Raw genomic sequence first — 27,882 nt, 5'->3', positions numbered from 1 at the left:
TTGCCATGAGATGAGCTCAATGAATGGGATAACTGCTAATACATTTGTTGAACTGTGTACCTTTTCAGTAATTTAGGGTGATTTGACATATGCTGAGTATAAAAATGTTTGCATTGAAACTGTCAGACATGAGGTATTCATACCTGGGAACTTTTCAGGCATAAAGGTCAAAAAGGGGGGAAATGTTAGATTTGTATTGTTGATTGTCATTTATGCTTAGAAATATTTACTTATATATGCTTAGAGTTTTGTAATTAGTTGTAGATTGGTAGAGGTTTTGATCCTTGATAGTCTGCAAACTTTGTGTGTATTAGACAGCACTTTGGGAGCATGAGAGGTCATACCGTGTCTTATTATTTTATGGTAGGATTAACGTAGTTGCGTCTGTTCTAGTCTAAGTGCTCTTTGTTTAGATGAACTGCAGGACTTCCTCACCGTGTTATCTAGGATGAACCATCTAGGGTGAGGGGGAGGCTACCCTCTTCCTGACCAAGGATGTTTGACCCTTTGATCAGCAGTCCCCACACACACACACACACACACACACACACACACACACACACACACAGGCAAGGTACTCTTTGTGTATGTAGACGTCATATGTTAATGAACTTATGCATATTCATGTAACCTCAATAAAAGGACAGTGATACGGGAGAACGGAGAGAGCTACTGGGGTCAAGCGAAGGAACGGTGCCTGTCCGGTTCTCTCCCGTGCACGAGTACCATGAAGTAGTTTGCCTACTTGCGTCTTGCTTGCAGTGTAATTATATTGTCTTAACGTTCCAGCGAATAGGTTCAAGCTACAAACCTATCAAGGACCACATTATATTATTATTGTATTACTCTCTTTTAGTTTTAACATAATTTTATCTGTAATTTTTTTTTAAAAATGTGGACCATTTATTTATTTGCAGATGGTGGCCTGTGTATTTCTTTCATAGCGGAGGATTTGTGGGCTGAGAGTGTTAATCTGAGGCCTGTGCATCCTATTAATAAACAACCACCGGATTTGTTTCCAGCTCAGACTGTTTCTGGCATAGAGACAGTCTGAGCCTGCACAAACCACCTGTTCAGACTCATCTGAACATTTTATAGCAGCTGGAGAGTTTTCATAGAGGGATAAGTCTAATTGTCCTATAAAGTTCAATTGTTTAAAGGATTTTGGAGACGTTCAACTTATAGATGCGTGCTTGTTTAAATGTCCACCAAATAACCTGCCGGATTCAGCTCGAGGAGCCCACAAACAATGGAACTGGTTCACTATTACTCAAACTTTTAATTGTTGTTGTTTCAACACTATAAGGTTAATCTTGTGGTTTTACTTGGAGCATGATTATGGACACACTGTGACCAAGTTGGAGTCCACTTCCATGGCAAAATGGATCCAAAACAGATAAGGATCACAGAAAACAAATTTTTAAAAAACCCCAAAACTGACATCCTGTAGTTCATCTTCTCACCAGCAGAGGGTGATAAAACATCTGAAGACTTGGTGATATCAGAACTGTACATATTGATCTGATCAGTATGGAAGTTAATGCTTCTTTGACTGGATCAGTTTTTAAAGGAGCTATTTTTATAGTACAACAGAAACATGAGAGATGCTGAATGTCTTTAATGATTTATACACTGAGTAATGGTGGATGTCCACTTATTCAGTCATGGAGCATCCAAACAGCCTGTCTGTTCTCAGGATTTGACAACAAATTAAAGCAAAAAACATTAAAATGTGCTCTTAATATGAAAATCTGCTTCTGTTGAGAGCTTCCTTCCTGTCCTGCTTCCATCACAGTTTCCAAAAATGAGTGGAACAGTAAAAGCAGTAAAAGGTTGGAAAAATCACATTAAGAGAAATCAAACATTTGGATTCATTTTAAAAAGCTCAGACTTGTTGAAAATACAGAGGAGCTGGTTGTGAACTGAGCTTCAAAGAAACACAACATACTGGTTGTGGTGGAGGTGTGGTTCCTGGCTCAGCTGCAGGGGAGGAGTGGTGCAGTGAGCTGAACAGGGCGGTGCCGCGGAGGCAGGTGAGAACACAGCGTGTGGCATTTGGACTGATGACGGTCTTTTCCCTTCTTAGTGAGGCAGGAGACGAGAGAAGAGAGATAAAAAAAAAAGCTGGCCAGAGTGTGTGGTAAATAAACTTGATATGTGTGAGCACAACCATTGTGTGTGGGGAGTCCATTCAACACTGTGATACTCACTGTGAAGCTTTAAGGGGAAAAAATACAGGGAAAAAAACACGTGGATCCTGGAATAATCGTAGCTTCCATCGTTAAAAGACTGAAGAAGAAGTTTGCAAGGAATCATTTAGAACAGTTTAAAACATCAACTGATTGAACCCATGAATCTGAAAATGTGTTCCTGAGTGAGAGAGACAGACATGTACAGACTGAACTATCTGTTCAACAGTCAGAGTGTTTCTCTAACAGGAGGACACTCTTTACATTCAACTCAGCACAAAGACACTGAGGAACCACGGTAGTAGGAAAATCCCAACAAATCATCCATGAGCCCTGCGCCAAACCCAGGATAAAGAGTTTCAGTGAATGTGGTGTTGAAGGTGTGGAGGTGGATCAGAGTGTCAGAGGAGACTCTGTAAAAGGACAGAGTGCCAGCAGGACAGTCCACATACACTGCTACTCTGTTAGAGGGGGAGGAAGAGGAGGAGGAGGAAGAGGAGGAGATGGCTGGTATTTGGCTTTTATTGTGCCAGAAAGAAAGAGGACCATCATCTGTGCACTTCAGACTCCAGGACTGATCATTCCATCCAAACACACAATCATTAACCTTTCCTTTCTTTCTGATTCCTCTGTAACTCACTGATATCCAAACCTTTCCACTCCACTCAACCTCCCAGTAACAGCGACCAGTCAGACCATCTCTACAAAGCAGCTGAGGACACCGGTCAATAAATCTGTCCATATGATTAGGATATGATTGAACCTTTTCCAACACATATGTCACCTTCCTGTTGTCGTCAGACAGTCTGAGGTTTTTATTTACTGTGTTTGTGTCAACTGTGAGTTGACAGGAATCTGATGGAGAGAACAAACACAATCCAGCTGCAGTTATTGATCCATCATCTGTTTATTGATTGACACTTTGATGATGACTCCTGACATCAGAGATGTGAATCAGTGATGTGACAGTTTGAAGATGGTTGAATGTGTGCTGCTTTGTTTTCATGAATGACATTAAAAGCACACTTACACTTCCTCAGACCTGGTGTCAACCATCGGACTCCAGCAGGCTCCACCCTGAAAGAAGGAGGGGAGTCAGACCAGCACAGTCTCTTTCAGCATGCACACATGGAGATTACATGTTATCATGTTATCGCTATGGCTGAAACTGCTGATCATTTGGACTGATCCTGGCTCTGTCAATTTTTTGAATCAGTTGTTGGATTGGTTGTCACAGCAATACATTTATATACAGTGGGGCAAAAAAGTATTTAGTCAGCCACCGATTGTGCAAGTTCCTCCACCTAAAATGATGACAGAGGTCAGTAATTTGCACCAGAGGTACACTTCAACTGTGAGAGACAGAATGTGAAAAAAAATCCATGAATTCACATGGTAGGATTTGTAAAGAATTTATTCCTAAATCAGGGTGGAAAATAAGTATTTGGTCAATAACAAAAATACAACTCAATACTTTGTAACATAACCTTTGTTGGCAATAACAGAGGTCAAACGTTTACTATAGGTCTTTACCAGGTTTGCACACACAGTAGCTGGTATTTTGGCCCATTCCTCCATGCAGATCTTCTCGAGAGCAGTGATGTTTTGGGGCTGTCGCCGAGCAACACGGACTTTCAACTCCCGCCACAGATTTTCTATGGGGTTGAGGTCTGGAGACTGGCTAGGCCACTCCAGGACTTTCAAATGCTTCTTACGGAGCCACTCCTTTGTTGCCCGGGCGGTGTGTTTTGGATCATTGTCATGTTGGAAGACCCAGCCTCGTTTCATCTTCAAAGTTCTCACTGATGGAAGGAGGTTTTGGCTCAAAATCTCACGATACATGGCCCCATTCATTCTGTCCTTAACACGGATCAGTCGTCCTGTCCCCTTGGCAGAAAAACAGCCCCATAGCATGATGTTTCCACCCCCATGCTTCACAGTAGGTATGGTGTTCTTGGGATGCAACTCAGTATTCTTCGTCTTCCAAACACGACGAGTTGAGTTTATACCAAAAAGTTCTACTTTGGTTTCATCTGACCACATGACATTCTCCCAATCCTCTGCTGTATCATCCATGTGCTCTCTGGCAAACTTCAGACGGGCCTGGACATGCACTGGCTTCAGCAGCGGAACACGTCTGGCACTGCGGGATTTGATTCCCTGCCGTTGTAGTGTGTTACTGATGGTGACCTTTGTTACTTTGGTCCCCGCTCTCTGCAGGTCATTCACCAGGTCCCCCCGTGTGGTTCTGGGATCTTTGCTCACTGTTCTCATGATCATTTTGACCCCACGGGATGAGATCTTGCGTGGAGCCCCAGATCGTGGGAGATTATCAGTGGTCTTGTATGTCTTCCATTTTCTGATGATTGCTCCCACAGTTGATTTTTTCACACCAAGCTCCTTGCCTATTGTAGATTCACTCTTCCCAGTCTGGTGCAGGTCTACAATACTTTTCCTGGTGTCCTTCAAAAGCTCTTTGGTCTTGGCCATGGCGGAGTTTGGAGTCTGACTGTTTGAGGCTGTGGACAGGTGTCTTTTATACAGATGATGAGTTCAAACAGGTGCCATTCATACAGGTAACGAGTGGGGGACAGAAAAGCGTCTTACAGAAGACGTTACAGGTCTGTGAGAGCCAGAGATTTTCCATGTTTGAGGTGACCAAATACTTATTTTCCACCCTAATTTACGAATAAATTCTTTACAAATCCTACCATGTGAATTCATGGATATTTTTTTTTCACATTCTGTCTCTCACAGTTGAAGTGTACCTCTGGTGCAAATTACTGAACTCTGTCATCATTTTAAGTGGGGGAACTTGCACAATCGGTGGCTGACTAAATACTTTTTTGCCCCACTGTAGTGAAATCATGGCTCCACCATTTTACTAATTGGTGTATTGATAATAAGAAGAGTGCTTCAAGTGAAGAGAATATCAATGATTCTCTTCATGAGCCCTTGTTTTATATTAGGAGGTTTTCTTTGGGAGAGAGAGTGGTTTCTTTCTGATATATATTCTATGAAATTATTGTAAAACAGCTGTCTGACATCATTTTAAAAAACTTCTAAATTCTACCGTAAACCCATCAATTTCTGCTGTTTTCACTTTAGACACAGAGAGCTGTGTCATTGTTCATCTCAGAGTCACACAAACAGTCAAGAAACAAAGTGTTTTCAGCTCTTCCTCCTCTATCAGGCATTCTTTACATACCTGAGAGTGCCCAGTCTCCATTGTGGATGCTTCAGTCCAGCTGAAAGCATCTTCATTCCTGAGTCTCCTGGATGATTGTAGCTCAGATCCAACTCCTTCAAATGAGAGGGGTTAGAGCTCAGAGCTGAAGCCAGAGAAGTACAGCCTTCCTCTGTGATCAAACAGCCTGACAGCCTGTGAACACACAAAACAGCAATCAATCTATGAACTGCTCCCTGAATGTTTTATTTTTAAATATTGAGATACAATGTCATCCATAAGCCACAAACCACAAGAGATGAAAACAGCAGCCTAAAATTGATTTATAAAGCAAAATCCTACAATATTAACCCTCCTGCCATCCTTTAAAAAACTCACACCCATCACCCTAGGGACCATTCTCAGCCACGCCATAAAAAGACCATATATCCATATTTTATTCCACTTTAAATTAGCCAACCTTGTAAAACTACTTCTCCCTGAAATATTCATGTAAAGTTTTAATTATATTTTCGTTGTTTTAACCCTTCAAATCCCAGTGTTATTACATGAGCGCCCTGTGTTATAAGCCCCAAAAACCAAAAACCGAAACTAAATATTTCCACAAAAAAACAGTTGAAGTAATATGTGATTGTCATTATAAGTAGGCCTTTAGATGGACCAAAGATTGGCACCAACATACATTTTGACCTGCCATTATTTTTTTTGCATTTTTTTTGCAATTTAAAAATTAAAACTTCAAGGCCCTGAGTCTTCATTGACATCCAAGAAAAGAAGAAAAAATAAAATCATATGATGATAATTTGGGGTTGAAAAATAGCGTTTATAATGGAAGTCAATGGGCAGAAAATGGTCCCCAGGGTGATGGGTGTGGGGATTTCTGCTGCTCAGCCATTTTAGGCTGATTTAAGGAATTCACACTGGAATATTAACATTGACAGGTAAAAACTATCCTGTGGCAAGTTTGGTTATATTCCACTGAACACAGTGGAAATGGCAGCCATTTAACACATAGCAGTGGCACAAAAAGGTCCCAAGAAGGCAGGAAGGTTAAGCATTGAATTTCAACATTTACTTAGTCCCCTGTGAGCAGCACTTGATGACAGTGAAGAACACCCTTTAGGACGTGACTTTCAACAGAACCAGACTGAGGGACGGGCAGCTATCTGCTTTGACCAGTTGTAGAGTAATTAGAAAGGAGAAAAGAAAGAAAAAAGTCTTGAGAGATCAAAAATAACAAACAGGAAAAAACACAAGCTACAGGAGAGGACAAAGTTATTTCTAGTTTAGTATCAACAATTTCAAGATTCACAGTGTTACTGTAATGTTGATTTAATGTCATCCAAAGGAAGTATCTGGTGAGACGCCATGTTTCTAAGATTTTCATCGCTGAGGACAATAATCTCTGTTATATATGCTATATTTAGAACCAGCACATTAGAGGTCATCAAGGTGTTTATGTCCTTAAGACATCCCTGCAGTTTAATTAACTGGTGTGTGGCATTTGGCTCAGTGGATATAAAAAGTTGGGTATCATCCCCAAAGCAATGAAAATGTATGCTATAAATTAAAACGAACTGGCTCCAGTATGCAACCCTGTGGAACGACATACTTTCACAGGGTTCAAACCATTTCTGTTAATACCAATGATGTATTCTATGTGTCTGTAGTAAAATGTAATGATCAAGGGCACTTAATGCTGCACTTTGGTATAGCAAGACAAACACAGTAAAGGGGCGATCGTGGCTCAAGAGTTGGGAGTTCGCCTTGTAATCGGAAGGTTGCCGGTTTGAGCCCCGGCTTGGACAGTCTCTGTCGTTGTGTCCTTGGGCAAGACACTTCACCCATTGCCTACTGGTGGTGGTCAGAGGGCCCGGTGGCGCCAGTGTCCGGCAGCCTCGCCTCTGTCAGTGCGCCCCAGGGTGGCTGTGGCTACAATGTAGCTTGCCATCACCAGTGTGTGAATGTGTGCGTGAATGGGTGGATGACTGGATATGTAAAGCGCTTTGGGGTCCTTAGGGACTAGTAAAGCGCTATATAAATACAGGCCATTTACCATTTACCATTATTATCTGAGGCCATAAGAAGATGTCATGTGCTGTGGGAGTGTCTGGTCAGGTGTGGTCCAGGTTCCTGTTGTCCGTCCCCTGGGGTGGAGTTGGCAAGCTCATCACCTGCTTCCAATTTCCAAGGCTCCACCTAGAGGGTTTTTAAGCTAGCACTGCCTGCCACTCCTCGCCAGTTCGTCCTGGTAAACTTGGCCTCCTCTGTGCTTGGACTCTGTGTGCCTGGATCATGGGTTAATGTGTTCTCCGTCTCCTGTGTTCTCCAGATTCATCACCCATCGTACTCATCAGCAGCGCTGGTTCTGTTTCGATCCCGTTCTCCAGTCTGCCTAGAACCCTAGGACCACACACTCACCTTCTCCTCAGCCTGCCCTCCAGCCCGTACTTTAACTTCCCTGGACACCTTGGAACCTGGACCAGCTTCCCCACACTCTCAACCATCCCTGGGACGCTCCCACGGCAACCCCTTCCCCGCCTAATAGCCGGTGTTTTCAAGTAAGCACAAGACTCTCCACTAGTACCACTCACTTCTGCCCTTTAATTGAATCCCATTCAGTAAAACCCTTCTCCTGTGTTTGCAGAAGTTCCCGCCCGTGTTCTCCTTGTGTTCAACATCCGTTTCTCCGCCCTCGGGCCTCCCTCAGTTCCTGCGAATGATTTCTGTTAGACCCAGTCTTGTTTAAGTTCCTTTTCCTTTCAATAAATTGTACATAGTTCGAGCAATTGAGTCTGCTCTTGAGTCCACTGCATCCTTATTTGTGACAGAACGAACTGGCCAATAATGGACTCAGCGGACCCAATTCGCGCCGTCATAAATAACAGGGCGCGGTGTTAGGACGGCATGAACAGACATTGACGTCCCTAGTGGACCAGTGTAACACTATTAGTGAAAAGCAAGAGGAAATACTCACCAGGCTTTCAGAAATCAGTCAGCCGAATCCGCCCGTTCCCCCCCAGTCAGCCGGGACTGTCGACTGCACCCACTATGATAGAATCAGTTTATCGGGGCATTTCCTCCCCTCCACCTGAGCCTTTCCACGGAGAGTTGGGTCAGTGTGGGGGCTTCCTTTTTCAGTGTTTGTTGTTCTTCAGTCGCATGCCACACGCTTTCCCAAATGATGCTGCCAAGATTTCCCATTTTGTAGGGTTGCTAAGGGGTAAGGCGCTCGCGTGGGCTGAGGCGTTTTTGTCTTCTCACCCGATTGCCTCAAGCTCCTATGAGGAATTCCTCGAGGAATTTAAGGCTACATTCGCTCACCCGATTTCTGAGGGTACTGCAGCTAAGAGGCTGTTGGGACTCTGTCAGGGGAAACGCAGTGTTGCGGAATATTCGATTGAGTTCCGCACCGCCGCTGTAGAAACGGGGTTGGCCAGACGCCGCGCTGCGGGGTATTTTTCTAGTGTCCCTTAGCGAACAGATGAAAGATCAGCTAGCTGTACACGACGAGCCGGCCACGTTCAAAGCACTCGCCTCTCTCGCTCTCAGGATTGATAATCGACTGAGGGAAAGAGACGCTGAGAGACGTTCCAAGCCCTCTCCGTCTCTGTTTCGGCCCGCGACCATTTCCACGTTACCCCCGCCACTTCTGGTAACAACATCCGCCCGTCCTCGCGCTCCTTCCCCAGAGCCTATGCAGATCGGCCGCTCACGGCTCACTCCTGAGGAGCAGGAACGGCGTTTCCGAGCCGCAGAGTGTTTTCTACTGCGGAGGAAGCGGCCATCGCATCGCATCTGCCTGGTCCGGCCAAAAGGCGTGGCCCGCCGGTAAGTCCGGGGTTAAGGGTGGGCAGTGTTTTCAAAGGAGATAATGTCACGGCTAGGGGCAGTCGTGTGGTGTATTTAAAAAAGGATCCAAAATGCAGGTACTGGCTGGGGTGCGAGTGAGTGTTTATTTACAGCGGTGAGAAGGTGACAAAACAGGAAGAGCAGAGCGGGGAGTAAAGAAACCTAAACTGGGAAAACTAACGAACAAAACTTAAACCAGACACTCACGGGAGGAGGAGCAAAATGCACAAAGAGAGATGGCAGAGAGACGCAGAACGAGTACCGGGTAACATAGAATAATGCAGACTGACATGGAATTAAACAGACGACGCAACAGAGAGCACAGGAAAACACAGGGCTTAAATACACGGGGAGTAATCAGGGAATGGGCCACAGAAGGGAGACACAGCTGGGCACAATTAGGCTAACGAGACAGGGGAGAGGTAAAACTGAACACACTGACATGAGACATGAACTTTCAGAATAAAACAGGAAACTAACAGACACAGAGAACCAGACAGGACACTGAACTTGACAGGCAGACTCATGAGCAGACACAATAACACCATGGACAGACAGAGAGAACACAGGCAGGCATGAAACAAAAACACTAACACATAGCAAACCTAAACAAAAGACAAAACAGAATAACCGAGAACAAAGAATAATATAAAGAAACACAAAACACCGAGTCCTCAGACTCAGGACCATGACAGATAAACCCCGTTTTTTGCTGTCAGTTTCTTTGATAGCTAGTACTAAGGCTCATTCTTTTCATGCTCTCGTGGACTCTGGGTCAGAGCAAAATTTAATAGACACTGAGGTGGCTAAATCTTTGAACTTGCCCATCACTCTGCTCGAGCCTCCAATTCCAGCCTCTGCTGGCAGGCAATCATCAGGAAAATATAACCCTCTTTACCACTTCTTCCCTTGACGTGCCAGTAATCCTCGGTTTTCCGTGGATGCAGAAGCATAATCCACACATCGACTGGACAGGGAAAAGAGTACCAAGTTGGAGTTTGTTTTGACTTGCCAACTTGCCCTCGGAGGCTTCTAATTCTCCTCCATTGGTTGTTTCCACTCCTGACCTTACCGCTGTCCCTCCTGAATATCATGATCTACAAGAGGTGTTTAGTAAAGACAGAGCTCAGTCGCTGCACCCTCATCGACCTTATGATTGCGCCATTGACCTCCTTCCTGGTGCTCCTTTGCCCTCCAACCGCCTTTATAACCTGTCCTGTCCTGAGAGGGGGGCTATGGAGAAGTACATCCGGGAATCGCTAGCAGCCGGTCTCATTCGTCCTTCCTCCTCGCCAGTGGCCGCGGGTTTCTTTTTCGTTTCTAAGAAAGATAAGTCGCTCCAGCCGTGCATAGATTACAGAGGACTTAATGCGATCACAATAAAGAACAAATACCCCCTGCCTTTGATCAATTCAGCTTTCGAACCCCTTCATGGTGCTACTATCTTCTCCAAACTGGACTTGAGAAATGCATAACACCTCATCCGCATAAGGGAGGGAGACGAATGGAAGACTGCTTTCAACACTCCCCTGGGGCATTTTGAATATCTGGTAATGCCATTTGGCCTCTCTAAAGCCCCTGCAGTCTTTCAAGCACTTGTGAATGACGTGCTCAGAGATTTCCTGAATGTTTTTGTTTACCTGGATGACATTTTGATTTTTTTCAAAGTCTCTCGAAGAACATCAGGTCCATGTCCGAAGCGTACTGCAGCGACTATTGGAGAACCGTCTCTATGTAAAGGCCAAGAAATGCGAATTCCACACCTCGTCTGTCTCATTTCTGGGCTACCTACTGGCGGGAGGGCAGGTGAAGACGGACCCTGTAAAGATCAAGGCAGTGGTGGAGTGGCCCATCCTTGATTCACGCAGACAGCTACAACAGTTCCTTAGTTTCGCAAATTTTTACAGGCGCTATGTCAGAAACTACAGCCAGGTAGCTGCACCTCTCACTCGCCTCACTTCCTCAAAGATTCCCTTCATTTGGTCCCCCGAGACTCACTCAGCCTTCACCACGCTCAAACAGCTCTTCACATCAGCTCCCATTCTAATCCATCCTGACACAAGTAAGTAGTTCATAGTGGAGGTTGACGCTTCAAATGTGGGGTGGGGGCTGTGCTGTCACAAAGGTCTGGTCCACATGGTAAGCTCCAGCCCTGTGCCTATTTTTCTCGATGCCTTTCTCCTGCCGAACAGAATTATGACGTGGGGGATAGAGAGCTTCTAGCCATTAAATTATCTTTAGAGGAGTGGCACCACTGGCTGGAGGGAACTAAACATCCGTTTATAATTTGGACAGATCACAAGAATCTAACTTATCTCAAATACGCAAAAAGACTGAACTCTCGCCAGGCTCGGTGGTCTCTCGTCTTTACCCGATTTAACTTTGACATTTCCTATCGCCCAGGTTCCAGGAATCTCAAACCTGATGCTCTGTCCCGCCAGTACTCCTCGGACTCAGAACCCCGGGGCCCTGAGCTCATTCTCCCTTCCACCTGCAGAATTGGCTCCCTCGCCTGGGATGTGGAGGAGGCCATACGCCAGGGTCTACGAGGTGAACCCGATCCAGGAATTGGCCCACCCGGTCGGCGTTTTGTTCCTCCTGCCGCCCGGTCAGCTGTGATCCACTGGATCCACACAGCAAGGTTCACTTGCCACCCGGGAGTGAGTAGAACTACAGCACTATTGAAGAGGTATTTCTGGTGGCATTCCATGGACAAGGATGTAAAGGATTATGTGGCAGCCTGTTCCGTTTGTGCCCGTAGTAAGACCTCCAATCGGCACCCGTCTAGCTTACTCGAACCACTGAGTACCCCACATAGTCCCTGGTCTTATATTGCATTGGATTTTGTTGCCGGCCTCCCAGCTTCCTCAGGGAAGACGGTGATCCTGTCCATAGTCGATCGGTTCTCCAAAGCGGCCCATTTCATAGCCCTAGAAAAGTTATCAACAGCTACTGAGACCACCCAGATTCTTACAGACCATGTGTTCCGACTTCATGGCATACCCTCGGAAATTGTTTCTGACAGGGGGCCCCAGTTTATCTCCCAAGTGTGGAGAACCTTTTGTTCGGCCCTAGGTGCCAAGGTTACCTTGGGTGGAATACGCCCATAATTCTCTCACATCCTCGGCGACAGGTTTGTCACCCTTTGAAGCCTCACTAGGTTATCAGCCACCGTTGTTCCCAGAGAATGAGACAGAACTGGCCGTTCCTTCTGTCCAGCACCACCTTCGACGCTGCCGGCCGGTGTGGCAGAAGGTTCGACAGGCTGACTGTCGACCGTCAACGGGACTATGCGGATCGCCACCGCTCTGTTGCCTCAGCTTATCAACCTGGACAAAGGGTTTGGCTCTGTGCTAAGGACATTCCCTTAAGGTCGCTTTCTCGGAAATTGGCACCCCGTTACATTGGCCCCTACGAGATTGCTGCTGTCATCAGTCCCTCGGCAGTCCGACTCAGGCTTCCGGCTTCCTGGCGCATCCACCCGATGTTTCATGTCTCTCAGGTCAAACCGGTCCGTAGCAGTCCTCTGTGCCCACCGTCCGTTCCCCCGCCCCCCGCCCAGCTCATTGACGGTCACCCGGCCTACTCGGTCAGGAGGATCGTTGACGTGCGCCGCCGCGGTCGTGGTGCCCAATACCTGGTGGACTGGGAGGGTTACGGCCCTGAAGAGCATTCTTGGGTTCCCCGGTCACTCATCCTGGACCCGTCCCTGATTTCTGACTTTCACACCTCCCTTCGCAGGGCCCAGTCCGGATGGTCGCCGGGAGGCAACCCTTGAGGAGGGGATACTGTCATATGCAGTGGGAGTGTCTGGTCAGGTGTGGTCCAGGTTCCTGTTGTCCGTCCCCTGGGGTGGAGTTGGCCAGCTCATCACCTGCTTCCAATTTCTGGGGCTCCATCTAGAGGGTTTTTAAGCCAGCACTGCCTGCCACTCCTCGCCAGTTCGTCCTGCTACCACCCGTGGTAAACTTGGCCTCCTCTGTGCTCGGACTCTGTGTGCCTGGATCGTGGGTTAATGTGTTCTCCGTCTCCTGTGTTCTCCAGATTCATCACCCGTCGTACTCATCAGCAGCGCTGGTTCTGTTTCGATCCCGTTCTCCAGTCTGCCTAGAACCCTAGGACCACACACTCACCTTCTCCTCAGCCTGCCCTCCAGCCCGTACTTTAACTTCCCTGGACACCTTGGAACCTGGACCAGCTTCCCCACACTCTCAACCATCCCTGGGACGCTCCCACGGCAACCCCTTCCCCGCCTAATAGCCGGTGTTTTCAAGTAAGCACAAGACTCTCCACTAGTACCACTCACTTCTGCCCTTTAATTGAATCCCATTCAGTAAAACCCTTCTCCTGTGTTTGCAGAAGTTCCCGCCCGTGTTCTCCTTGTGTTCAACATCCGTTTCTCCGCCCTCGGGCCTCCCTCAGTTCCTGCGAATGATTTCTGTTAGACCCAGTCTTGTTTAAGTTCCTTTTCCTTTCAATAAATTGTACATAGTTCGAGCAATTGAGTCTGCTCTTGAGTCCACTGCATCCTTGTTTGTGACAGAAGATCAATAGTAACCTTCAATAGTGTTGTTTCTGTGCTATTATGAACTATAAATCCACACCCATCTTACAGCATCTCTTATAGTCATAGAAAACAAGTTGTGGTTTGTTGCAAATATTGCAAATTATCTAACTTAATTATAACAAAATAATTGTTTACAACTGGGAATAGGTGTCATTTGAATTTTTATAATATTGAAATTCTAAGAAATGGATTCTGTAAGGTGAAATTGATTAATATTTTTCCAGCTATACCAAAGTCATTAATTCTCTATTACACACACAATCAAGAAGTTGCACAAAGGTTGTTCATATTCTTAAATGGCCCTATTTGTTGTTATTTAATCCAATAATTTTACAAGTGTAATTGTATTGTTTAGTGGCGTGTAGAATGTGGAAAAGGCAGACACTAAACCAGACATTCACAGTAGTGAAGTGCCAGTGAGTAGTGAGGCCATTTTCTAGGGCTCTGGTGGTGTTTGTTACGAAATAAATATATTCTTAGTGCTTATTTTCTGATTGTATTGTTTTATGTATTTTAATAATAGAGGCCTTTATAGACCAAGGCCAGATGTGAGAAAGAACTAGGTCAGAGGGTGACAGGTCACCTAGCAACAGGGGCTTTTGTAAGGGGAAGTTAAGAAACAGGAAGTTTAGTGCAGAGCTGCAGAGGCATATTAATAAAGTACAGGAAACCAGACAGAAAAAGCGGAACTAAGTAACACACACACACACACATTAGTCAGACCAGAAGGAGTTGTTTTGATCGAAACTGTGTGTCTGTGTGTGACGTATAGCAGAACTATATGTGTATTTTAGCTTGCAATGTTTTCAGAACCGTGGGTGCGTGCCGGGACAGGAAAAGAAAAAAAAAAATCAAGTTTCCTGTCTGACTGCATGAGTGAAGCTAGGTATAGGACAATTAAATAAAGTCTATGACTAAGTGCAGTAGTGCAGATCTGGAGAAGAAATTTAGTTATTTATTTATAATTTAGTAATGATACATTGTTATAAAGTGTTTAGAAAGTGCTTAATGGGCAATAGTACTGTTGTGCTCTTAACAAGATTTTCTGTGTATTTAGCAGGAGAAACTATGTCAGTTGACCTCAGACTTGTCCAGGACACTGAAGCACCTGAGGGCAACCACCAATAAAATATAATGTGGGGAAAATGAACAGAGGAAGTGATTTTTAAGTCTGATTTCAGACCATGTAAGTATTAGTTAAGGAGTAGGGTAAAACTTTTATGGCCCGGAAAGTTCTAGTTCCCACAGCTTATTGTTAGATTAGTAAACAAAATTTTTCTGTGATTAAGATTTTTGGGGTTTTTGTTTTAGTGATGGGTTAATTCTGTCAGTTAGGTTAGGGTTGTTTTCTTAGTTCAATAGAGGGAGTTTTAAACATGGACATGTCTAGGAGGGGCCCATTATTTTTGTCACAGTGCACTTAGAGAAAACCTGTCAGGTGTCACCCTTATGGTGATGTTTTGTGCTTTGAGTTAATAATCAGCTCTCTTTTTCTAATTCTTTGTTGTAAGCAGGCCTGGTGGATCGAATTAACAGCGCTGTAAAACATTTCTGTGAGAGCAAATATAAGGTGAGCTTTTCCAGATTACAATGGGCTGAGGAAAAGGCTACCTGTGGGAACCGTGTGAGTTCCTGTCTAAAAGGATTGCAGCGAGTCAATCCAGTCCAAAATCATAAACAATGGTTTTTTCTTTTAAAAATGATGACATGACTTTGCGGGTGATGGAGACTGGAATGGGTTGCGCGTAAGTCTCCACTATCCGCAATATCTCGTGTGAATGCGTGTGCATGAATGTGTGTGACTGGACTGTGACTGGACTGATGATGTGGACTAAAGTGTTGACTGACTTGACAATGAGACAAAGACTGGACCAAGGTTAGGATGAATAAATGTTGACAAACAATTCACCATGCCGGTAAGAGAAAGGTGGATGCTTTGCTTTGCTTTGTTTTGCTTTTGGCAGAAGCAGGAGAATAGAGACTGGAGGTTCACATGAGAGTGTGGAGCTGCAGACTTAACCTTTCGGCTGCTAATTTTGGGTTGGTGATGTTTGCTTTAAGAAAATTTTGTTTTATTGGCTGGGTTTAGATAAGGGTAACACATTATATTGTTGGGAAAATGCCAAATGCTAAAGGGAAGAACATTTTTGATATCATTGATGTTACCATTAACCATAACAGGCCACTGTAGAAATCAATTAAATTTTATAGAGGAAAATAGTCAGGACCAAAGCAATATTTAGGAATTATATAGGGGAATGGTAGACTTGTCACATTCAAAGTACAGTGATAGAATAACAAACACTGGTCCAAGTGGAAGGGCGTGTGATACGAGGTGGTACTGGAGGAAAACGAGCAAAGTAAAGAAAGCAAACCTATTTTGGTTAGCTTTGATAAAGTCAAGTTAAGAAGCACCATGACACTCAGAAGATCAACGTGAAAGTAAAACATACACAAATTTTGTATGAAGCGCATGACTGATAACTGTTCTGTTTTAAGTTCCATCCATCCATCTTCAACCGCTTATCCGAGGCCGGGTCGCGGGGGCAGCAGCCTAAGCAAAGAGGCCCAGACCTCCCTCTCCCCAGCCACCTCCTCCAGCTTATCCGGGGGAATACCAAGGCGTTCCCAGGCCAGCCGAGAGATATAATCTCTCCAGCGTGTCCTGGGTCTTCCCCGGGGCCTCCTCCCGGTGGGACATGCCTGGAACACCTCACCCAGGAGGCGCCCAGGGGGCATCCTTGTCAGATGCCCGAACCACCTCAGCTGACTCCTTTCGATGTGGAGCAGCAGCGGCTCTACTCTGAGCCCCTCCCGGATGGCCGAACTTCTCACCCTATCTCTAAGGGAGAGGCCAGCCACCCTTCGGAGGAAGCTCATTTCCGCCGCTTGTATCCGCGATCTCGTTCTTTCGGTCACTACCCACAGCTCGTGGCCATAGGTGAGGGTAGGGACGTAGATCGACCGGTAAATTGAGAGCTTCGCTTTTACACTCAGCTCCCTCTTCACCACGACGGACCGGTGCAGCGTCCGCATTACAGCAGCTGCAGCCCCAATCCGTCTGTCAATCTCCGGCTCCCTTCTCCCATCACTTGGGCGATCGTGGCTCAAGAGTTGGGAGTTCGCCTTGTAATCGGAAGGTTGCCGGTTCGAGCCCCGGCTTGGACAGTCTCGGTCGTTGTGTCCTTGGGCAAGACACTTCACCCGTTGCCTACTGGTGGTGGTCAGAGGGCCCGGTGGCGCCAGTGTCCGGCAGCCTCGCCTCTGTCAGTGCGCCCCAGGGTGGCTGTGACTACAATGTAGCTTGCCATCACCAGTGTGTGAATGTGTGTGTGAATGGGTGGATGACTGGATATGTAAAGCGCTTTGGGATCCTTAGGGACTAGTAAAGCGCTATATAAATACAGGCCATTTACCATTTACCATCACTCGCGAACAAGACCCCGAGATACTTGAACTCCTCCACTTGGGGCAGGAACTCATCCCCGACCCGGAGAGGGCACTCCACCCTTTTCCGGCTGAGAACCATGGCCTCAGATTTGGAGGTGCTGATCCTCATTCCCGCTGCTTCACACTCTGCTGCGAACCGCTCCAGTGCGAGCTGGAGGCCCTCACCTGATGAAGCCAACAGAACCACATCATCCGCAAAAATCAGAGATGAGATTCTGAGGCCACCAAAGCGAAAGCCCTCCGCCACTTGGCTGCGCCTAGAAATCCTGTCCATAAAAATTATGAACAGAACCGGAGACAAAGGGCAGCCCTGGCGGAGCCCATCACCCACCGGGAACGAGTCCGACTTATTGCCGGCAATGCGAACCAAGCTCCTGCAACGGTTGTATAGGGATAGAATGGCCCGTAGCAATGGGCCAGACACCCCATACTCCCGCAGCACCTCCCACAGGACACCCCGAGGGACACGGTCGAATGCCTTCTCCAAGTCCACAAAACACATGTAGACTGGTTGGGCAAACTCCCATGCGCCCTCAAGTACCCTCGAGAGGATAAAGAGCTGGTCCAGTGTTCCGCGACCAGGACGAAAACCGCATTGTTCCTCCTGTATCCGAGGTTCGACTAGCGGACGAACTCTCCTTTCCAGCACCCTGGCATAGACTTTCCCAGGGAGGCTGAGGAGTGTGATCCCCCTGTAGTTGGAACACACCCTCCGGTCCCCCTTCTTAAAGATGGGGACCACCACCCCGGTCTGCCAGTCCACAGGTACTGCCCCCGATCTCCACGCAACATTGCAAAGGCGTGTCAACCAGGACAGCCCTACAACGTCCAGAGCCTTCAGGAACTCGGGGCGGACCTCGTCAACACCAGGGGCTCTGCCACCAAGGAGTTGTTTAACTGCCTCAGTGACCTCGCCCCCGGAAATTGGCGGGTCATTCCCCTCATCCCCAGACTCTGCTTCCTCCTCGGAAGACGTGTCAGTGGGATTAAGGAGGTCCTCGAAGTATTCCTTCCACCGCCTGACAATTTTCTCAGTCGACGTCAACAGCGCTCCACCAGCACTATACACAGTGCAGGTAGAGCACCGCTTTCCCCTCCTGAGACGCCTGACGGTTTGCCAGAACCTCTTCGAGGCAGTCCGAAAGTCTTTTTCCATGGCCTCTCCGAACTCCTCCCACACCCGAGTTTTTGCTTCAGCCACTGCCCGAGCCGCATTCCGCTTGGCCTGTCGATACCTGTCAGCTGCCTCCGGAGTCCCACAGGCTAACCAAGCCAGATAGGACTCCTTCTTCAGCCTGGTGGCTCCCTTCACCTCTGGTGTCTGTTTTAAGTGGGGTTTTTTTTGGTTTTTTTTGTTAAAAAACAAAACTGTTTTAAGTTTTGTTTTTTATAGCACAGATTGGATCATAATGAGGGAAGGACAGCGGGAAAAACTGAGTTTCAAATGTGAACTTAATGTTAACACACAGGTTTTGTTTCTAGGTAGTTCGGAGGATGCAGGCTCTGGATGGAACCAGGAGTTCAAAAGATTTAACTGATTTTATTCCTTAAACACAGGTTTGCAGGCCCGGAGCAAATATAGTCGAAAGGGTGTTTGATAATTTAGGTACGGTAAAACCTATGCATAAGTAATTGCCTTTATGCTTAAGCTTAACTGATTGAAAATGTCTGATAGAATAAGCAGTTATAATCATTTTCTTACACATACTGCAAAATGTGCTCATAAAGACCTAAGCACTCAGTCTTTTGAGGGTCATAAGCTTCATCTGGCGGGACTGTCCAGGTGATACATGGTGAGAGGTGACAGAAGTAAAACTAAAAGGTTAATGCATAACATGCTTACAAACACAGACATCACGTAGATTTATTTCTAGGGTAGAGGTGAAACATATTTTTCTTGCTTTGTGCTTGCATAGCAACAGTTGATGCAGGAGGTGTTAAAGATAAGCATGAAATGAATAAGTCAACAGGAAACATCTGGAGGGTGAGACGGGTGAAATAATAGCTTGCAATGTTTTCAGAACTGTGGGTGTGTGCTCGTGTCTGCAGTTCTCCGTTTCTGGAAATGTACAATAAAGATTATTTTTTGAGCTTTGACCACACTGAGTCCAGTCTTTCTCTGTCGCCAAAAGAATTCAGAAAAGAACTGGATTTGATATGTTCATCTTGATCTTCCTTGCACAAAGAAAAGTTCCTAGTCCTGGTGGAATTAGGCTTCTCTTTGGTTAATCAAAAAAAAAAGAAAAAGCCGTCACTTGATTGGAAATGTCTGAGTGAGAGAAATGATAGGGAATAGAAGGAAAAGACCATATTTCACCCATATTGTCTCCCTGTGAAATCCATAAGTGATTTTAAAATCCTTCTCTTTACACATAACACTGCCCACTTCTCCCTTTGACAGCAGACTTATTTTCTAGAGTTTCTGAAAGTAGAAGAGGAGGCAGACCCTCTCTCAGTTTTGCTGTAATAGGGTTAGGATCCTAGGAGTTTTTCATGATGTACTAATCCTCTTCTTTACTCAATCCATTTTACGCTGTGAACAGCTCTATAGCATTTAATTATTAGTAAGCATTTAAAATATGATTTTCTCTTGCCAAGTGTGTCTTTGTCCGCACTCTCTCTGCTCTCTTTTTCTTTCCCCCTTTCATATGTGAAATGATCATCAGTTGAAAAGTCTGAATCCTGACCTGAGAGTTTCCATAGTACAATCTGGACTCTCCAGTCCAGCAGATAGAAGCTTCAGTCCTGAATCCTGCAGGTCATTGTTACTTAGGTCCAGTTGTCTCAGTCTAGAGAACTGGGAACTGCGTAATAAGGACAGCACTTCACAGGTTCTCTCAGACAGATTACATACATTCAGTCTGAAAAATGATGAAGAAGAACATAATAGCACTGGTGTTAAAGCGTATTCAAGGTACGACAAGAAAACAATAGATTTGGCAATATTTCAGGACCAACTGGAATCTTCATTGCCTTATGTTAAAATAAACAAAAATGTGGCAGTTTTCTGTGATTTTAAAATAATACTAAAACTGCAAAGTCATGAGAGAAGATAATAATATTGGCAATTTTGGTCTGTTGATGAAAAACAAAATGTCTCTTGATGTGACCTGAGAGTTTCCAGCATACAGTGTGGACTCTTTAGTCCAGTGGACAGAAGCTTCACTCCGGAATCCTGCAGGTCATTGTTACTCAAGTCCAACTCTCTCAGGCTAGAGGACTGTGAGTTGAAAACTGAGGAGAGAGCTTCACAGCTTTTCTCTGTGAGGTTACAGCCTCTCAATCTGAAAAAATATACAAAAGAAGGCTTTAATTAAAGTGTGTCTATGGTGGCCAAAATAGTTATTAGATTTAGCAATATTTATTCTGTTTTGTTTTGTCAGTGGGGTTAGGTTAATTGGTAATTCTACATTGTGAATGTGAGTGTGAATGGGTGTTTGTCTATATGTGTTTGCCCTGTGACAGACTGGTGACCAATATAGGGTGTATTCTGCCTCTTGCCCTATGGTAGCTGGGATAGGCTCCAGCACCCCCTGACAAGTATAATCAGAAGAGAATGAATGGATGGATGGATGGATGGATGGATGGATGGATGGATATTTTGTTTTAGGACTAAGTGAAATCCTTATTGTCTCTTGGCCTTATGTCAAATAAGTTAGAAATTTTAATTGTGAAATTTATCCTGACCTAGACTGAAATGCTAAAAATATAAAGATGCAAAAATATGTAAGTTAAACTTAATTACTAGGGGTGCAACGATACACAAAATTCACGGTTCGGTTCGGTTCGATACTTTGGTGTCACGGTTCGATATTTTTTCGATACAAAAAAAATGTTCATGCCTTTTTAATTTGTCATTTATTAAAATTATAAATATATATTTTAACTCAAAAGTACAGTTTTTAAATTTAACCCTAACCCTTGTGCGTGTTTTTTATTTTGACAGTGAATGCGCACCTGCGGACCACTTATGTGCACCCCTGGTTATTTAGCTCGTCATATTGCAGCCACAGAAATTATTTTGTCCATGAAACCATAAAGCTGCACTTTCTTTTTGCCTTATAGTCTGATTTGTCATAACTTCTCCGTTTTGTGGAAAGCTTTTCTTTGGCTGTCACTTCTTCACCCTGACCTGTCTTATTTGGCTCAGCAGAACTAAAATATATATCCTGCTGCTTTTACACACGCACTCACATAAGCTCAGCGATTCTCTGCGCGATCAACCTCTCACATGTTTAAGCTTGCTGCGGGAGATTTCACTTGTCATGTTTGCATAGTAAGCTAACGATTGATAAGACGATGTCAGAGGAATTGGTGCACAAATTATCATCACTCACAGATCAGTGCTGTCGCTCTCTATACACAGTTCGCACGATTGCAAAGTGAAAGCAAATTCAAACGCGATTTCAATATGTCACATATTGACAGTGGCTCACCGATGCCAATGACATAATTACCCAGCTACATTTCTGAAAGAATGCAAAAGCATTGACATATATTTTTCCTTCCTACAATAGCCGGACGGGCAGGGCAGAGATAGATTTTGGTAGCCCGACTGGAAAAATCGCTAGCCCCAGGACGTCGGGCTAGCGATTTTGCGAGCCCTGTATCTGATTGAGGAATCACTCATCTTTGGAAAAGAGAGTTTATTACAGAGAAATGTCTCTTTCCAAAATAAAAGCTATACTATCCGCTTCTTCTGGGCTATATTCTCAGCAGCACATTAAACATATAAGGAGAATCATGTGCTAACAGCTGTCTAAATGACTCGGCTAAAGTTAGTAGCATGCTTGCTTGTTTTTGTCTGCTTCCACTTGTCTTTGCACTAGGATGATGTCGGCGTAAATGTGCAGTCATATTCGTTGTGTTCCCACTAGTGCTTTCAGGTTAATCTCGTTGAAATGACCTTAACGCCACAACACGGCAAATCTCCGCTACTGCCAATGGGGCTAGACGGCCAACACGTTAACGAGCTAACTGCGCTAACACACTAGTTCCCACCCATGTAATTGAGCATTGCATGGCACATCTAACATACTGTTTTACTTTAGTCCATGACTCGCTTACCTTCAGGGTCATACGTCACATGAAAACCAAAATAATTCCAAACGCCAGATCTGAATGAGGGTGGGGGAGGTCCATGTTGCAAGGAGAGCTTAACTTCTGTCTCGCTAGCTTGCCCTGCGCTCTTCCTTCTGACGATGCTGTCTGTGTTGAGCGCTCAGTGGATCTGCGCTCGACAGTGCAGCCTAGGCGGAGTAGTCGAACGCAGATTCACTGAGCGCTCAACACAGACAGCATCGTCAGAAGGAAAGTTGATAAAATAAATTACAAATTTTGTATTGTTCGATGCATATGCGTACCGAACCGAAAGCACTGTATCGAACGGTTCAATATCGATACAAATATCATTGCACCCCTATTAATTACCTATGTTTAATAATGTATTTTTTTCCCCGTAAAAACAAATCACCTGAGCTAACCTGATAGTTTCTAGTCTACAGTGTGGACTCTCCATTCCAACAGACAGAAGCTCTACACCAGAATCCCTTAGGTTATTGTTACTCATGTCCAACTCTGTCAAACTAGAGGACTGGGATCTGAGAACTGAGGACAGAGCTTCACAGCCTTTCTCTGACAGGTTACAGGCACTCAGTCTAAAAAAAGAAGAGAAAGAAAATGTGATTAGATAAATTCAAATGATGAATACAGATGAGCCAAACAGCACAATTCGCCAGTTAATTAAATGCTATCCTGGGACAAATCTTAAATAATTTGAATTTGTTTAGGGAAAACTAAATTCTTTCTTTGTATCTAAATGGAAACCACTGAGTGAAAGATACATTTATTGATATTAGTTCAGCACCAAATGGCAAAGGCATACAGCCCTGTCATGGGTGTTTAAAGGACTGAAGCCATGTTTTTTTTTTTGTTTTTTTTTTTGGGGGGGGGGGGGGGGGGGGGGATTTATTTAGTAGGTGCTTGTTGTTCACATTCTAATTGTTTTTGAGAGACTAAAGAGGGATAGAATTTCTCATCTGAGAACCACAATGATTAAGTTTCTCAACACATAGTCATATTAGTATACATCTGTTTGACAAAGTAAAGATACAAAGATCACCAGGCAATGTAACCACACAAGCAATGTAAACACTGTGATTCAGTTTTCAGCTTGTTTGTTTTTGTCTTCATTTTCCTGCTATTTAAGGAAATGAATATAAAAAAAGTTGAGATTACATCTTTTTGTTGGATTTTTTAATGTTGCTGATATCACAGTTAGGCATGCGTAGACGCAACCTCAAAGTGTGTGGACAAACCAGTGGCTACAACTTGAAGAAGAACATTTTGGAGAATTGAGCAGAGACCCCTATGTTAGTAGGATCTTCATGTGCTCACGTTTAGTGTGTTGGAAGTAGGTTGTTGTGTCCAAATTTGTTGAGCTCCTTAAATGTTTTTCTTTTTTCTTCAAAGGTTATCCAGGATTTAGTATATGTTTGTCAGAGTAAAAATTTTAGTGTCCACAATATTAAAAAGCTTATCAGCTGTACTAAAATTAATAAAAGTAATTTGGTAATATGGTACGATATGGACTTGTGATGAAAGAAATCACTGAATCAACCATATTTTGTAACGAAATGGATGAGCACAAATATACTTACAGAGCTTTGTTGGATGCTTTGACCACTGGAAGCAGCTTCAGAAGAGCCTCCTCTGAAGCAGAGTATTTCTTCATGTCAAACATGTCCAGATCTTTTTCTGATGACAGTAAGATGAAGGCCAGAGCTGACCACTGTGCAGGAGACAGTTTGTCTGTGGAGAGATGCCCTGATTTCAAGGACTGTTGGATCTCCTCCACTAGAGAACAATCCTTCAGTTCATTCAGACAGTGGAAAAGATTGATGCTTTTCTCTGCAGACAGATTCTTTCTAATTTTCTTCTTGATGTACTGGACTGTTACCTGATTGTTTGACCACTTACTTCCTGCTTCTGTCAACAGACCTCGTAGAAGATTCTGATTGGTCTGCAGTGAAAGACCCAGGAGGAAGCGGAGGAACAAGTCCAGGTGTCCATTTGGACTCTGTAAGGCCTTCTCCACAGCACTCTGGTGGATATACTGGAGTTTTGGTTTGTTAAATAATTTAGACAACATGGTTGTTGTTGGTTGTTCCTCTTCCAGCAGATTGACTCCAGAGTTGATGAAGGTCAGATGGACATGAAGAGCAGCCAGAAACTCCTGAACACTCAGATGGATGAAGCAGTACACCTTGTACTGGTACAGTCCTCTCTCCTCTTTAAAGATCTGTGTGAACACTCCTGAGTACACTGAGGCTGCTCTGATATTGATGCCACACTCTGTCAGGTCTGATTCATAGAAGATCAGGTTTCCTTTCTGCAGCTGATGAAAAGCCAGTTTTCCCAGTGACTCAATCATCGTCCTGCTCTCTGGACTCCAGTGTGGATCTGTCTCAGTTCCTCCATCATACTTGACCTTCTTCACTTTGGCCTGAACCACCAGGAAGTGGATGTACATCTCAGTCAGGGTTGTGGGTAGCTCTCCTCCCTCTCTGGTTTTCAGCACATCCTCCAGAACTGTAGCAGTGATCCAGCAGAAGACTGGGATGTGGCACATGATGTGTAGGCTTCGTGATGTCTTGATGTGGGAAATGATCCTCCTGGCTTGCCCCTCATCACTGAATCTCTTCCTGAAGTACTCCTCCTTCTGTGGATCAGTAAACCCTCTGACATCTGTCACCAAATCAACACAATGTGGAGGGATCTGATTGGCTGCTGCAGGTCGTGTGGTTATCCAGAGGCGAGCAGAGGGAAGCAGATTCCCACTGATGAGGTTTATCAGCAGCACATCCACTGAGGAGGACTTTCTAGGGTCACTCAGAAGTTTAATTTTGTTGAAGTCCAGAGGAGGTCGACACTCATCCAGACCATCAAAGATGAACACAACCTGGAAGTCTTCAAAGCTGCAGATTCCTGCTTCTTTGGTTTCAGTAAAGAAGTGATGAACAAGTTCCACCAAGCTGAACTTTTCCTCTTTCAGCACATTCAGCTCTCTGAAAGTGAATGGAAATATGAACTGGATATCCTGGTTTGCTTTTTCTTCAGCCCAGTCCAGAGTGAACTTCTGTGTTAAGACTGTTTTCCCAATGCCAGCCACTCCTTTTGTCAGCACTGTTCTTACTGTTTGATTACTTGCAGTTGAGGCTTTAAAGATGTCTTCTTGTCTGATTATTGTTTCTGGTCTGTCTGATTTCCTGGATACTGTTTCAATCTGTCTAACCTCATGCTCATCACTGAGCTCTGGAGTCCCTCCCTCTGTGATGAAAAGCTCTGTGTAGATCTGATTCAGAAGGGTTGGGTTTCCTGCTTTAGCAATCCCCTCAAACACACACTGGAACTTCTTCTTCAGGTTCGATTTAAGTTCACATTCACAAAGTGGAGAAAGCACTTCTGAAAAAACACAAGTAATAAATTAAAGTAACGAGTTGTGCATAACTATCCAAAAATTCCAATTGCCTGAAGACTAAGTATAAATGTTCTATTTATCCAGAGGTTGAAATTTTAAGAGAAATCCCCTTACGGTTCCATAGACGCTCAGCCAGATCCTCCTGCTTCATTCTCTTCAGGAACTGCACTGCAATCTTCAGAATAGCCCCTCTCCCACTCCTCATCTGCTCTTCTTCATCTTTACTGTCCATGGTCCCACCTCCCTGCTGTTTTTCTGAACATTCTGGGTTGTCTGGACTCAAAAGTCTCTGGATTTTCTTCAGCTCCATCTTCACAAAAGTGATGATGTTGTCCTCCAGCCGCTGTAACAGAATACTATACAAATGACCCAATCAGACCCAATCATGGAGCCAAAAAGCAGAGCTATGTTGAACATTTAAGATAATCCAGAAATCTACAAAGAGCAATGATATCTGTTACCAGCATAGCTGTAAAAGTAGTTGTTATATATGTACAGACCATAAATATATTTTCCAGACATGTTTGATGCTGCTGGGCAGACTGACCACTGGGAACCTCTGAGCTCTCCCAGTCCACTCTGTGGAGAAATCATGAAAAATTAGTTCAGGCACTGAATAAAGGTCCAGGAAATTATACTTTGACAAAGACAGTTATCGAGAGGACTCCTGTAATTGTAAAAGTTTACTACTCTTGCTGATCCGACTAAGAAGCAACAGCTCAGTTTAATGTTTTTCTTTGAGTTTAAGTTCTTGCCGTGTTCTGATAAGCTTTCATGCTCAGCAAACTTCAAGTTTGAAACGTTAAACTGTATATCAGATTCTGGAAATATCAGTCAATCTTGGTTTTAATCTTGTTCAATCTTGTTTAAATCCTTACTCCAAGAAGTCCAAGAAGTTGAGTCTTTTCCTTGAATTTAAAGAACCATTTACTGTGCCATCCATTTTCATGGACACAAAAATGAATTCTTTTCCACTGGATTTTTTATATGTGGCTTTCTCTGGATAAACAAAGGGCAGAGGACTGGACTGCACGCTGTCATAGAGATCAAGATCCCCAGCTTAACTTTATCCAAAAAAGGAATAAAATGACTTAACATGCAGTCTTTTTATGGGTAAGTGCTAATAGTTAGTGATACTTAATTCTAATCAGAATATAATCGAATAAAGGTCTAATCAATATGATGAATAAGAAAAAAAATAGCCCAACCATTGAAATGATTCCAATACCTGACTTTTAACTGAGATTTTGTGTGGAGTGGTATGTTTAGTACTAATTCCCCTCCCATGCTGACGGTGGATCAAGGAGACCAGTGCATATGCTGCAGGCCTGGATGTATTGTCTACATTGGCTGTCCCTTACCCTTTACCCACCCCTGTTGCTTGTCATGTGTTTCTTTGGTGTATTAAGAGTTTTTTCATGTGCTATGTGCAGAGGTGTTTTTTTTTCTGTTCTCAAACTGATCTCCCTATTGGAGCTCAGTTTGGAGGGAGTTATTTTTTTCTCCTTATCTGTCCTCATGTGGTGTATTTTCCATTGTTATACCTCTCTGACCTGTCTTGCCCATGTGATGTTTTTGTGTAATGTATGTATGGTCGGAGGGTAAGATGGCGCCGCCATTGCGTGCAGTAGGTGAGCAGCCTTAACATGAAATTAACCCTTGTGGGACTAATAAAGGTATATCTTATCTCATCTCTTATCTTAATGCTGATATTGGTCTCAGAGAGTCTCTTTGTGTAAGGGGTGATAGGAATGAGAGGAAGGAATAAGTGAGACACTAAGAAGGCTGAAGAATCTCAGAGAATCTCTTATTTTACAATGTATGATTTAAAAAACAAGTCATTGAGAGAAAAAAGTATTCCTATATAACTGAAATAAAAAGGGATAATGTTGAAATCATAAAGAGTCGTGATATGCATGAGTGACTGAGCTAATGAGAAATTATGCTGAAGTACCCTCAGCATGTTGGGGCTTTCTCTGTATTCCTGTAGGGTTTTTTACCTCACAATATGAAGCAGCAGAGTAAATAAAAATGAATTTAAATTATTATTATTATAATAACTAGTGAAAACAGTCGACAGTACATTAGTGAGATTGAAAAAGACTTCTGTAGAGACTATGGCATTGTTAATGTCAAATGAAGTCTACACAACCCCCAA

The 27,882-nt window shown here is 44.2% G+C and overlaps 1 protein-coding gene across 2 annotated transcripts in view; it reads right to left on the bottom strand.

The window, feature by feature from the left end:
- Nucleotides 1–2,460: 2,460 nt before the first annotated feature.
- LOC146607787 (uncharacterized) overlaps nucleotides 2,461–27,882 on the bottom strand; it is a 35,431-nt gene continuing 10,009 nt past the window's right edge. For both annotated transcript variants that reach the window (XM_085347345.1, XM_085347346.1), the window contains exons 5-13: nucleotides 26,225–26,303; nucleotides 25,839–26,067; nucleotides 23,905–25,708; nucleotides 22,729–22,902; nucleotides 20,356–20,529; nucleotides 19,933–20,106; nucleotides 5,398–5,571; nucleotides 3,220–3,266; nucleotides 2,461–3,044 (exon numbers count right to left, since the gene is read on the bottom strand). In XM_085347345.1, the coding sequence (XP_085203471.1) occupies nucleotides 2,461–3,044; nucleotides 3,220–3,266; nucleotides 5,398–5,571; nucleotides 19,933–20,106; nucleotides 20,356–20,529; nucleotides 22,729–22,902; nucleotides 23,905–25,708; nucleotides 25,839–26,067; nucleotides 26,225–26,303 (3,439 nt within the window). The remainder of the gene's footprint in view (nucleotides 3,045–3,219; nucleotides 3,267–5,397; nucleotides 5,572–19,932; nucleotides 20,107–20,355; nucleotides 20,530–22,728; nucleotides 22,903–23,904; nucleotides 25,709–25,838; nucleotides 26,068–26,224; nucleotides 26,304–27,882) is intronic.

The sequence above is a fragment of the Diplotaxodon limnothrissa genome, linkage group LG23, assembly GCF_057381915.1.
Source record: "Diplotaxodon limnothrissa isolate DT_005_m linkage group LG23, D_limnothrissa_male_GT1.1, whole genome shotgun sequence".
NCBI lineage: Eukaryota > Metazoa > Chordata > Actinopteri > Cichliformes > Cichlidae > Diplotaxodon > Diplotaxodon limnothrissa.
The sequence above is the reverse complement of the archived record's forward strand: the minus strand, read 5'-3'. Positions and strand labels throughout refer to the sequence as shown.